The 12714-nt window shown below is 49.0% G+C and overlaps 1 protein-coding gene and 2 non-coding genes across 3 annotated transcripts; all 3 read right to left on the bottom strand.

Annotated features, from left to right (window-relative positions):
* Window positions 1–796: 796 nt before the first annotated feature.
* Window positions 797–5201, bottom strand: SNAPC2 (small nuclear RNA activating complex polypeptide 2). Its single transcript, XM_044282871.1, has 6 exons — window positions 5133–5201; window positions 4669–4861; window positions 3887–4006; window positions 2641–2709; window positions 2098–2365; window positions 797–1254 (listed from the first exon to the last, which is right to left on the bottom strand). The coding sequence occupies exons 2-6, from the start codon at window positions 4849–4851 to the stop codon at window positions 995–997; spliced, it is 900 nt and encodes a 299-aa protein (XP_044138806.1). The 5' UTR covers window positions 4852–4861; window positions 5133–5201; the 3' UTR covers window positions 797–994.
* Window positions 5202–5406: 205 nt separating this feature from the next.
* TRNAL-AAG lies at window positions 5407–5488 on the bottom strand. The gene has a single exon. It is a non-coding gene; the product is annotated as a tRNA-Leu (tRNA).
* Window positions 5489–5808: 320 nt separating this feature from the next.
* On the bottom strand, window positions 5809–5880 carry TRNAW-CCA. Its single transcript has one exon. It is a non-coding gene; the product is annotated as a tRNA-Trp (tRNA).
* Window positions 5881–12714: the final 6834 nt, after the last annotated feature.

The following is a 12714-nucleotide window of genomic DNA, read 5'->3' as shown; positions in this document are numbered from 1 at the left end:
GAAGTCTCCGCCTAGCATACTCATGTGAAGCCTGATACATCACCGGGCCCCTGCTAGGCAGAAGTCTCCGCCTAGCATACTCATGTGAAGCCTGATACATCACCGGGCCCCTCTAGGCAGAAGTCTCTGCCTAGCATACTCATGTGAAGCCCGATACATCACCGGCTGACAACAAACAGACCTTTCCCTGCGCGATGCAGCACGAGGCAAGGAAACGCTCCGCTCGTACATGGCAATGGAGGGAAGGGGAGCTTATATCCGGGACGATCGCCACCTGGACGATCGCTGCCGAACACACATAAGGTCCTCACAAATTTACGTGCCGTTTTATGTGCGTTTCTGCAGCATATCCACACCCAAAAACTGTTTCTGACAGCGGTTTTTTTTTGGTGCGGATCTGATGCGGTTTTGCCGCGGATCTTACTCTTCTATGGAAAAGCGTGAAATTATTGACCTTCAGCAGATTTGGAAACAATCTGCAACGTGCACGAGATTTGTGTAAACTCATACAGCTTGCTGGTACTGCACATGAGAATCCGCACGGATTCCATAACGCGTGCAGCTCCTGGAGGAAATAAAACTGCTGCCCGCCCCTCATTCCAGCAAATTTGGGACTGTTGGCGAGTGTGGTACCATTATTACATCCATAGCAATGGTGCCCCTAGCATTGCCCAATTCTAGCTGCCATAGAGAGAGAGATGGCAGCTGGAAGTGTTTGGTGGGATCAGGGGGCGAGGACCTTCAGCGTCCACCCCCAGTGGTCAGTGTAATAAATCTATGACGTCACAATCCTGGCTCTAAAAACACCACAAAAACTATTTATTTTTATTGCAAATAAATTTTTATATGGTCCATAGAGAAATAATAAAAAAAAAAAAAAATGTACACACGTACGGACCGCTGCCCGACCAGAGGAGCGTCATAAATACCCAACCACAGCTCCCAGCATGCCCCTGTGCCACCTATGGGGGCAGTACGGAGCGCGACACGGACATCACGGAGGTGTTACTCGCTCTTCTTTATGCCTCAACATTTCCAGAGGAATCATGAAGGGGTTAAGCGGGCAGAACCCCAGCTCCTTCCAGTTTGGCGTCTGAGATACGCTTTGTGACTCTGCCCTCTCGGTGTGCCCGGATTCCAGCTCCGTGGTCAGGAAAGTGTAAGTGTCGTACAGGTAGGGGCCGATGTGCGGAGCGTCCAGGTGCTGGAACTGGTCCGGGATGCAGCGGAGGAGATGAAGGATGACCGCAGACTCTAAAGAGAGAAACGGGGGTTAAGGCTGGGTTCAGATCACGTTTTTTCCCATCCTTTTAACATATACGTCAGACTGATGCCATATGGCGGCATACTTTCACCATAGAGTTCCATTGTGAAAAAAATATATATCTACTTTTTTACAGTATAAGTACAAGAACGTGGTGTGGTGTATACGTCAAACTGAGGCATAAAAATGTGACGTGAACCCACCCTAAGAGGAGGCGCTGATCTCTATAGAGGCGCCACCTATCACATGTACCGTGGAGTACTTCTGTCATTACTTCACTTCTACTCCAATCACATCCAGAGCTGCAGTCACAGTTCTGCTGGTGGCGATCGGCTGTAATCTGTGCCAGTAAGTGTTCAGTTTCTCTGCAGCGCCACCGCAGGGGAAATAAAGTATTACACATTGTCCAATGCAGGACAGGTCCTCCAAAGAGAGAGAGACTCTTTTTGTAATTGATCTCCTCCCCTTCGTTCTAACCCCTTCCCCTAAAGCACCATGGAGTAATAGCACATCACCCCACGAGCCAGTGCACCGACTGGGCATGGAGAGGCCTCTGATCCCGCTGTTTAACCCCTCAGCTGCCACAGTCAATAGCAACTGCGGAATCCAAGTGGTTAGAGAGAGGGAGGGGTCTCCATGTAAACCCATCACCCCCACTGTAGCACAATGGGTAGCTAGGGCAGCCAGGGGACCCAACGGTGGACATTTTAGTACTATTTAGGACTTCAGATCAACACAGAGAAGGACCCCTCTCAGATCCGCTAGTGTATGGAATTATGGGAGGACATACGGTGAACATGATCTTACCCATCTCACCCTCCAAGACTACGTACCAAAATCAGACAGCTTTGGAAGCGCCTCTCCCCTCACAGTTTTTGAAAGATATTTGTAAATTTTCTCAAAGTCCAAACTGTTCCAGCCATCACCACCATTAGCTGTAGTTGGCTCCTCCCCCGCAGAGCTAAGCTCCTCCTCTGAAGATCCTTTGTGCTGAGGGCTTTTTTCACAAGGGGATGATGTCTGGCCAGGTATCGCTGGAGGTTCTTTGCAGGGAATTGAGTGACGAAGGGTCACGGGTTCTGTTGACGCTATCGTCAGCACCTACAAACGCAGGAGATCAATGACTGCATAAATCATAGGCTGAAGGATAATAACCTGCAGGTAAAAAGGTGCACACAGCAAAGAAGGGGCCACGAGCACGTTTATGTTCTCCTTGACTGACCATGCCGTTTTCGGGGCCCTATGCAGGTTTACAATGACCATGAAAGGTCAGCGGGCTTTCCTCTCCATTACCCCACAGCAAGTATCCCCCATGCATGGCATTTGACAAGGGGTGCCTAAACTTTTGCATATGGCTGCAGAGCAATACAATTTACCTGCGAAAAAGCAGCGGTCATGGCGTCTTCAGTAGCGCTGCAGATCCTGCTCGCCAGATCCGTCCACAGCTTTCCGGGAGAAGGAAGAAAAGAAAGATCAGCTCCGATCCAGTAATAACAAACTCTGGTCATTATAGCATTAACTCCTTCCTGCCCTGCAGGGCCTAAGACAAATACACTGCAATACATATGTACTGCAGTGTATTGTACCAGCCATCAGACGGTCCACTGCCCCAGTGGAACTGGAAAAAAAAGATGTGATCATGAGGTGCCTGGTCCTGTCACTCACAGCTGGGGGAGACGGGTCAGGCAGCAATAAGAGCAGAGCTTTTGGTGCAATGGCGACGCCCTAGTTGTGCCAAACAGCTCATTTGCATATCACAAAGTCTAAGATTTCTCTGAAAACCGGGTACCAATCGGGAGGGGGACAAAGATGTTGGAATCAGGAGAGATATGTGGTGACAGATTTCCTTTAAAAGTACAAAAAAAAAAAAATGCCACTTACTATGACACAAAAATAAAAAAATTACATTTACGGTACCTTCCAAAAAAGTGCGCTCTTATACTGCGATGTAAAAAATAAATAAAAAAATGATTAATTAAAGGGGAGGTGTCGCTTCCCAATACACTTTACCGTTTATTTTTCAGTATTTCTGCTTGCTGTCAGTGAATTGGAATTATTCTTGTGCGCTGTCAAAGGCTGAAAACCTCTACAGAACTGATACTTCTCACAGCTGAGGGTTTGTTACAGTTGCATCCAGTCTAGACCATCCTCCGAACACATTAGCAGCACAAATCTCATGTCCTTTGTTACAATGTATCAGTCTAGGAGTTCAGAGAGGATTGCTCAGACTGGATACAACTGTAACAAACTCTCAGCTGGGAGAAGTATTAGCTCTGTACAGGTTTACTGGATCTGGATTACTGGCAGCAAGCAGAGATCTTGAACAAGGCAATGATTTGAAAGATGCACATCCATAGACCTCGGTGAGCCATTATACCCATGATGCTTCTCCCTCCAGCATCCTCAGGGGAGGTGCCATGTGACATCACCTCCCACCCACGCAGAAGCTGCCAGCAGCAGACTGGCTGCCCCAACACAGTGTATGCTGTCCTCCCATGGCCCTTTCTTGTTTCGTCTCATGATTAGTGACTACCAGAGGCCAGTGGTGATCCTATGACCAGCCAGTGAGGACAGTGGGCGGGACCATGACACCTTTATGTGCCGCTTTTCCTCCACATTTACCTCAATGGCCGCTGGATCCTGATTCTCATGGATTTTCTTCTGACGAACCAACCTTCCGTATTCCATCTGCATCGCCTCACGAGCGGCCCGTCCACGGAGCCATGCAAAGTAAGAAGACACCTAGAAGAGCAGAAAATGTACAACCCCTTTAAAAAAAAAAAAAAAAAAGAGAAGAGGATTCTCCTTAAAGGGCATGTCCAGATTATTTTTTCTAAATGGTGGGAGACTATTCTGACCATCCACTATAGTAATTTCTCAATCACGTCTACCTCCTAGGCACCATCTCTGGACCATAGGAGGCAGGAGCTGAGTGTCAGGCCACGCCCATCAATCCACCTGAGCTATGACATCACTCCCTGACACATCATACACAGAGGACAGTGAACATGACATCACATGGCCTAGGAAGAGGTCTCAGTTCTTATCGGAGCACCGCGGGCTCTTCATGGGCAGGGGGGAGGTCACAGATGTCAGACCCCCACCGATCTGAAACTGATATCAGATCTATCCTGAGGAAAAGTCGTCAATATCCAAATTTTGGGCAAACCCCATTAATAGAATTTCTATAGGCAAAAAAATTGGAACCCACGAAGACAACCCCTGTGCACAGGACCCTTTAGGACACATCATAAAATGGGCATAACCACCAAGGCAGCAAACGTAGCAGTTGCTATGTGGCCCTTGAGGACTATGGAGCCCGGTGGCCACCCGTTTTGTCTGCATTACCCCCAGTTTATGGCAGCCTGTATTCCGAGGCCTCGTAGTGCCCGCCGCCACCTTACCTCCGCATCGCTGCGCCCCTGGACGGTCACCTCTGGGGTTTTTTCATTCATCTGCGACCTCAGCCCCTGCAGAAGCTCTTTTTTTTCCCTGGTCGTCCACACCAGACGGAGGTTCGGCGCAGAAGCTGCAGTGGGGGCGTCGTAGCGGCGAGGGGCCGCGCGTTTACGTGTCGGAGGCTTCATTGTCCCAGGGCTGCGATGGATAAGAAGATGAGTGAGCGTCTGATATTACGGCACATTATAACACCACCGCCTCCTCTATGGCTGTCACCCAGCTTTCCGGGTCTCCTGAATGGCCAGTCTGCACAGTAAGGCTAGCATACGGCGCCCCCTGCTGGATGGCTTGATGTACTTCTTATGCCTGTGCACATAAGCACCTGCCGCAGGAGAACTACAAGTCACAGCAATGCCTGCCAGCCCCGGACGCACTGAGCTGAAGGTTCACACAAAAAACCACATCTCACCCTGCTGCTCATGTTTCGCTCTGCAGCTGTATCCTCGCGAGACCCGGCGGGATCTCAGCTCTTTCCGACGCTGCGTGCGGTGACGTCACGAAAGGGCAGAAGCCAGCACTGCTAAGGGCGGAAGTGGCTGCCATCTGATTGCCCCAGCTCTGAAATATGGGGAGGGGAGCGAAGCATGGTGCCATAAAACTGTAGAATGTGAAACTATATAATAAAAATAATAAAAAGCAAAAAAACACGGGAAATTACAAATTTATAGAATAAAAAAAAATACTGGCAGCGGTGGGATTCGAACCCACGCCCCCGAAGAGACTGGAGCCTTAATCCAGCGCCTTAGACCGCTCGGCCACGCTACCTGATGCACGGTGCCTGTGTACACTGTGAATACATAGGGTGACCTGACCACACATACCAGTTGTACAACTACAAGTCTCAGCATGCCTTAAAAGGTTTTATCATGCTGGGAGTTGTAGTGCTGAAGCAGACAGGCCCATGCTGATGTCAGGACCACACGTATAATATAGTATTGACGTGTGTCACGTGACCAGTACCGTCATGTGTCGTTTACACGATAGCAGTCCTGTCCCTTTTCTATAGAAAAAAAAGAAATCAGAAAAACACAATAAAATAATGATAAAAACTTGCAGTCGAAAAAAATAAAATAAAAATCTCAACCTGACCCCGACGTGATTTGAACACGCAACCTTCTGATCTGGAGTCAGACGCGCTACCGTTGCGCCACGAGGTCAGCTGTTCCTATGGGTGTTCACCAAGCATCCAGCCTCTGGAGTCTAAGCGCCCGTTCACACAGATGAGCTTTTTGGTGGGGATTCTACATCCGAATTTCATTTGAGCCAATCGTCATAGAGATCACCAAGAAACGCTAATCTCCTCGCCGATCCTCACCAATCCCCGCCGATCCCCACCGATCCCCACCGATCCCCGCCACTGCCGTTCTGAGACCTGAAAATATTTTCCAAGACTTTTCAACGGATGACCTACAGCTGTTTAGGGGAAAAAATTTTGCGGAACAATCTGTACTTTTTATTGATACCATTTTGGAGTGTGCGTGACTTTTTGATCACATTTTATTACATTATTTTGGGTAAGAGAAGCAAAGAAAAAATGGCAAATTGGCCATTTTGTCCCTTTTTTCTGTTACGCCATTCGCCGTATTGGATTTTCTTTTTTCTATTTTAATAGTATGGGCATATTCGGTCGCGGTGATACCCATGATGTTTATATTTATTGTTATTTAGGTATTTATTTTTTAATTATACGTAAAGGGGGTTATTTAAACTTTTATATATTTTTTATATATTTTTTAACTTTTTTGTGATCATTATGTGCCTCATATATGAGCCTATTACATTATTATTATTTTTCAATTTTTTATTTGGGTTTATCAGGAATTTATTATTAGCTTATTTTTCTCACTTTAGCTCATTTCTTATCCTGGCCTGCCATCTGGTGGCCAAAATAAGAATTGCAGTTTGACTACTGTTATCCTACTCAGTAAGGCTGCATTCACACGTCCGTGGAACACGGACCGCGAGATACCGGACTGGCATCCTGCTTAGTGCGGGAGCGCACAGTGTCATTGGTTGCTATGACGCGGTGCGCTTCCTGCTGCAGCCGCAGTACAGTAATACACTCGTATAGATCATACTAGTGCATCACTGTACAGCGGCGGATGCAGGAAGCGCACGGCGTCATAGCAACCAATGACACTGTGCGCTCCCGCACTAAGCAGGATGCCAGTCCGGTATCTCACGGTCCGTGTTCCAGTATTTAGAGCAACTACCTATGCCTGGATTGGTCACACGGGGCAAAGATTTTTGCGCATGTAGGTGCCATGATCTCACTTGATCACGGCATCTAAAGTATTTAATTACCGCGATCGGCATTATTGCTGGTCATGGTAATTAGCCGCAGGTCTCTGCTGTATGAAACAGCAAAGATCCGCCGGCCATGACGCCCGCTGCATGTGCGAGCGGGCCCCATGTTTACACATCGCACCAGCGCAGTACATGTACGGCGCTGGTAACCTTAGGGTTAACGGGCCCCCGCTGGTCTCTGCTTCCAGGAAACGGTAGACGACACAGCCAATCACAGGCCGCAGCAGGCACCCGCCTCCGCACGGGATTGGCTGTGCAGACTGCGGGACTAGGAAGTAGAGACTCGCGGGATGACAGCGCATTGTGTCCATTCCCATCCACTTCTAAGGCCTGGAACGTAGGGATGACGTTCATGGACTGATTTTCCATGCCAGTGTGACCAAGGGCGGGCAAGCCGTGCCCCCCTTCTGTACAAATAACACCATGACAAAAGCAGCCGCACAATTATAGGGGTTCTCTGCGCCAACGGGCAGGCCAATATCTGGGAGGGACTTCCTGCTCACGAGGGGAGGTGAGCGCTGTACGGGGGCGAGCGATGGCTGCTGCGATCACTCCTCCTCCTACAGAGTCACTGGTGTAAAGAGGAACTGGCTTAGTTGCCCATAGCAACCAATCAGAAAGAGGCTGGGAAAAATGAAAGCTGAAATCTGATTGGTTGCTATGGGCAACTCAACCAGTTCTGCTTTACACCAGTTTGATAAATCTCCGCCATTGTTCACACACCGCGACCTGCCGCCCAGAAAGGCTGGAAGATCATTGCACTCATTGGTCAGGTGATCGGTGCCATCTTTACAGGGTCAGATTACTGGCAGAGGGGACACTGCGGATAATCCAGCCGTGTACACCCAGGATTAGATATCGATGGCCTATCCTCACATCAGATCAGTGGAGGTCCGACACCCCCGACAACCACCGACACCCCCGACAACCACCGGCACCCCCGACAACCACCGGCAGCCGCAGTATAGAAATCATACAGGGCCGCAAACAGCTTCCAGTTTCTTCCACTGAATTGTTTCCAGCCGATCGGTGGGGGCGCCGGGTGCCGGATTATAACCGCACCGTGATTTACACACATTACAAACAAAAATATACCGCAAGCTGATAGAAATGTGAGATTGCTGCAAAAAGTCGTTCTCCACTTAGGTAACTGAACAAGGGAGCATTAACACGACCGCGTGAAGCCCGTGCCCGTATTGCAGATCCGCACTGCACGGGCACCGTTCCATGTGCCTTGTGCATCACGGATGCGGACCCATTCATTTCAATGGGTCCGCAAATCCGGAGATGCAGAACGGAAGCACGGAACGGAACCTTACGGAAGCAGCACAGAGTGCTGGTTCCGCAATCTTTTTGCGGAACGGAGGGGTCGCGGACCCATTCAAATGAATGAGGCCGCGATCCCTATATGGCTACCACACGGCAGGTGCCCGTGCTTAGCGGGCCGCAATTTGCGGTCCACAGCACGGGCACGGGCTACACACGGTCGTGTGAATGCTCCCTAAGGGTGTGTTCTGATTAGACACTGGGTCCTGCCACAAGAGGGTGCAAAAGTGCTGCCCTAAAAAAAATGGCTCTCAGAGTCTACTTTTGGGTAGTGCACCTCTTGGTGACAGACTGTTATCTGGTAGACATGCCTCTATAATGCACCAGAAGACATTTTGCAGGCTGGAACCACTTTGTCTTCAGTGATGAATCCAGGTTCTGTTTGGAGTCCCACGATGGTCGGGCTCCAGTATGGAGGCCTCGTGGTGAGTGCTTCAATCCTGCCTTTGCTGTGGAGAGACAAATTGCCCCAACAGCTGGTGTGATGATCTGGGAAGCCATCATATATGACAGTCAGTCACCTCTAGTGGTGATCAGAGGGACCATAACGGCTCACTGATATGTGGAGGAGATCCTACCGCCACATGTGTTCCTCTCATGGCACCACTTCCAACTGCCATTTTCAGCCGGATAATGCTCGCCCACATACAGCAAGGGTTTCCCAGGAACGTCTCCTCCACATTACAACACTTCTACTCAGTCACCAGATTTATCCCCAGTTGAGCATTTATGGGACACCAGATTCAGCAACCAACCAGTGTGCAAGATCTACCTACGAGTCTGCAGGATCTACAGGCCCAGCTGTAACATCTGTGGGCAAAAGTACTACAGGATACCATACAGAACCTCTAGGCCTCCATGTCCTACCGTATCTCATCTTGAATCCAGGCTGGGGGCCGTATCTCATCTTCTATCCAGGCTAGAGGCCATATCTCATCTTGCATCGAGGATAGAGGCTCTATCTCATCTTGTATCCAGGCTAAAGGCTGGTATCTCATCTTGTATCCAGGCTAGAGGCCGTATCTCATCTTGTATCCAGGCTAGAGGCCGTATCTCATCTTGTATCCAGGCTAGAGGCCGTATCTCATCTTTTATCCAGGCTAGAGGCCGTATCTCATCTTTTATCCAGGCTAGAGGCTGTATCTCATCTTTTATCCAGGCTAGAGGCCGTATCTCATCTTGTATCCAGGCTAGAGGCCGTATCTCATCTTTTATCCAGGCTAGAGGCCGTATCTCATATTTTATCCAGGCTAGAGGCCGTATCTCATCTTGTATCCAGGCTAGAGGCCGTATCTTATTTTGTATCAAGGCTAGAGGCCAAATCTCATCTTATATCCGGGACAGAGGCCGTATCTCATCTTGTATCTAGGCTATTAGCGTGGATACAAGATGAGATACAGCCTCTAGCCTGGATATAAGATGAGATACTAGAGGGCGTATATAATCTTGCATCCAGGCCAGAGGCTGTATCTCATCGTGTATCCAGGCTAGAGGCCGTATCTCATCGTGTATCCAGGCTAGAGGCCATATCTCATCTTGTATCCAGGCTAGAGGCTGTATCTCATCTTGTATCCAGGCTAGAGGCTGTATCTCATCTTGCATCCAGGCTAGAGGCCGTATCTCATCTTGTATCCAGGCTAGAGGCTGTATCTCATCTTCTATCCAGGCTAGAGGGCGTATTTCATCTTGTATCCAGGCTAGAGGCTGTATCTCATCTTGTATCCAGGCTAGACGCTGTATCTCATGTTGTATTCAGGCTAGAGGCTGTATCTCATCTTGTATTCAGGCTAGAGGCAGTATATCATCTTACATCCAGGCTAGAGGCTGTATCTAATCTTGTATTTAGGCTGGAGGCCGTATCTCATCTTGTATCCAGACTAGAGGCCGTATCTCATCTTGCATCCAGGCTAGAGGCTGTATCTCATCTTGCATCCAGGCTAGAGGCCGTATCTCATCTTGTATCAAGGCTAGAGGCCGTATCTCATCTTGTATCCAGACTAGAGGCCGTATCTTATCTTGTATTCAGGCTACAGGCCGTATCTCATCTTGTATCCAGGATAGACGCTGTATCTCATCTTGTATCCAGGCTAGAGGCTGTATCTCATGTTGTATTCAGGCTAGAGGCTGTATCTCATGTTGTATTCAGGCTAGAGGCAGTATATCATCTTGCATCCAGGCTAGAGGCTGTATCTAATCTTGTATTTAGGCTGGAGGTCGTATCTCTTCTTGTATCCAGACTAGAGGCCGTATCTCATTGTGTATCCAGGCTAGAGGCTGTATCTCATCTTGTATCCAGGCTAGAGGCCGTATCTCATCTTGTATCCAGGCTAGAGGGCGCATCTCATCGTGCATCCAGGCTGGAGGCTGTATCTCATCTTGTATCCAGGCTAGACGCTGTATCTCATCTTGCATCCAGGCTAGAGGCCACATCTCATCTTGTATCCAGGCTAGAGGCCGTATCTCATCTTGTATCCAGGCTAGAGGAAGTGTCTCATCTTGAATCCAGGCTAGAGGCTGTATCTCATCTCGTATCCAGGCTAGAGGCCGTATCTCATCTTGCATCCAGGATAGAAGCTGTATCACATCTTGCATCCATTGCTGGAGGCCGTATCTCATCTTCTATCCAGGCTGGAGGTCGTATCTCATCTTGTATCCAAACTAGAGGCCGTATCTCATCTTGCATCGAGGATAGAGGCTCTATGTCATCTTGTATCCAGGCTAAAGGCGGTATCTCATCTTGTATCCAGGCTAGAGGCTGTATCTCATCTTGCACCAAGGTAAAGGCCCCATATCATCTTATGCCCAGGCTAGAGGCCGTATCTCATCTTGCATCCAGGCTGGAGGCCATATCTCATCTTGTATCCAGGCTTGAGGCTGTGTCTCATCTTGTATCCAGGCTGGAGGCTGTATCTCATCTTGTATCCAGGCTGGAGGCCGTATCTCATCTTGTATCCAGGCTAGAGGCCGTATCTCATCTTGTATCTAGACTAGAGGCTGTATCTCATCTTGTATCCAGGCTAGAGGCCGTATTTCATCTTGTATCCAGACGGGAGGCAGTATCTCATCTTGTATCCAGACGGGAGGCCGTATCTCATCTTGCATCTAGGATAGAGGCCGACAGCTGTATCTCATCTTGTATCCAGGCTGGAGGCTGTATCTCATCTTGCATCCAGGATAGAGGGTGTATCTCATCTTGTATCCAGACTAGAGGCCGTATCTCATCTTGTATCCAGGATAGAGGCCGAATCTCATCTTGAATCCAGGCTGGAGGCCGTTTCTCATTTTGTATCCAGGCTGGAGGCCGTATCTCATCTGGTATTCAGGTTATAGGCTGTATCTCATCTTGTATCCAGGCTGGAGGCAGTATCTCATCTTGTATTCGGGCTATAGGCTGTATCTCATCTTGTATCCAGGCTAGATGCCGTATCTCATCTTGTATTCAGGCTATAGGCTGTATCTCATCTTGTATCCAGGCTGGAGGCCGTATCTCATCTTGTATTCAGGCTATAGGCCGTATCTCATCTTGTATCCAGGCTGGAGGCCGTATCTCATCTTGTATCCAGGCTGGAGGCTGTATCTCATCTTGTAGCTAGGCTGGAGGCTGTATCTCATCTTGTATCCAGGCTGGAGGCCGTATCTCATCTTGTATTCCGACTACAGGCCGTATCTCATCTTGTATCCAGACTAGAGGCCGTATCTTATCTTGTATTCAGGCTACAGGCCGTATCTCATCTTGTATCCAGGCTAGAGGCCGTATCTCATCTTGTATCCAGAGTAGAGGTCGTATCTCATCTTTGTATCCAACCTGGAGGCCGATCTATCTTGTATCCAGGGGTATCTATCTTGTATCCAGGTATGAGGGCCGTATCTCATCTTGTATCCAGGCTTAGATGCCGTTTCTCCTAGGCTAGAGGCCGTAATCTTGTATCCAGGCTGGAGGGCCGTATCTCATCTTGTATCCAGCTGGAGGCCGTATCTCATCTTGTATCCAGGCTGAGGCCCGTATCTCATCTTGTATCCAGGCTAAGAGGGCGTATCTCATCTTGTATCCACCGGCAGGAGGCCCGTATCTCATCTTGTATCCAGGCTGGAGGCCGTATCTCATCTTGTATGGGCTGCATGTAGGCAAAATTCATATCGGCCTGCGGGTCTGTTCACACGTCCGCAAAAGGGTTCGCACCCGTTCCGCAATTTTGCAGAACGGGTGCGGACCCATTCATTCTCTATGGGCCCAGACGTGAAGCGGAGAGCACACTATATGCTCCCCGCTTTAGCATTTGCGGAGCGCGGCCTCAAAATTTTAGGTTTTGGCCCCCAACTTCCGGTCCGCGGCTCCGCAAAAGATAGAACATGTCCTA

The sequence above is a fragment of the Bufo gargarizans genome, chromosome 2 (assembly GCF_014858855.1).
Source record: "Bufo gargarizans isolate SCDJY-AF-19 chromosome 2, ASM1485885v1, whole genome shotgun sequence".
In the NCBI taxonomy this organism is placed as follows: Eukaryota; Metazoa; Chordata; class Amphibia; order Anura; family Bufonidae; genus Bufo; species Bufo gargarizans.
The sequence above is the reverse complement of the archived record's forward strand: the minus strand, read 5'-3'. Positions and strand labels throughout refer to the sequence as shown.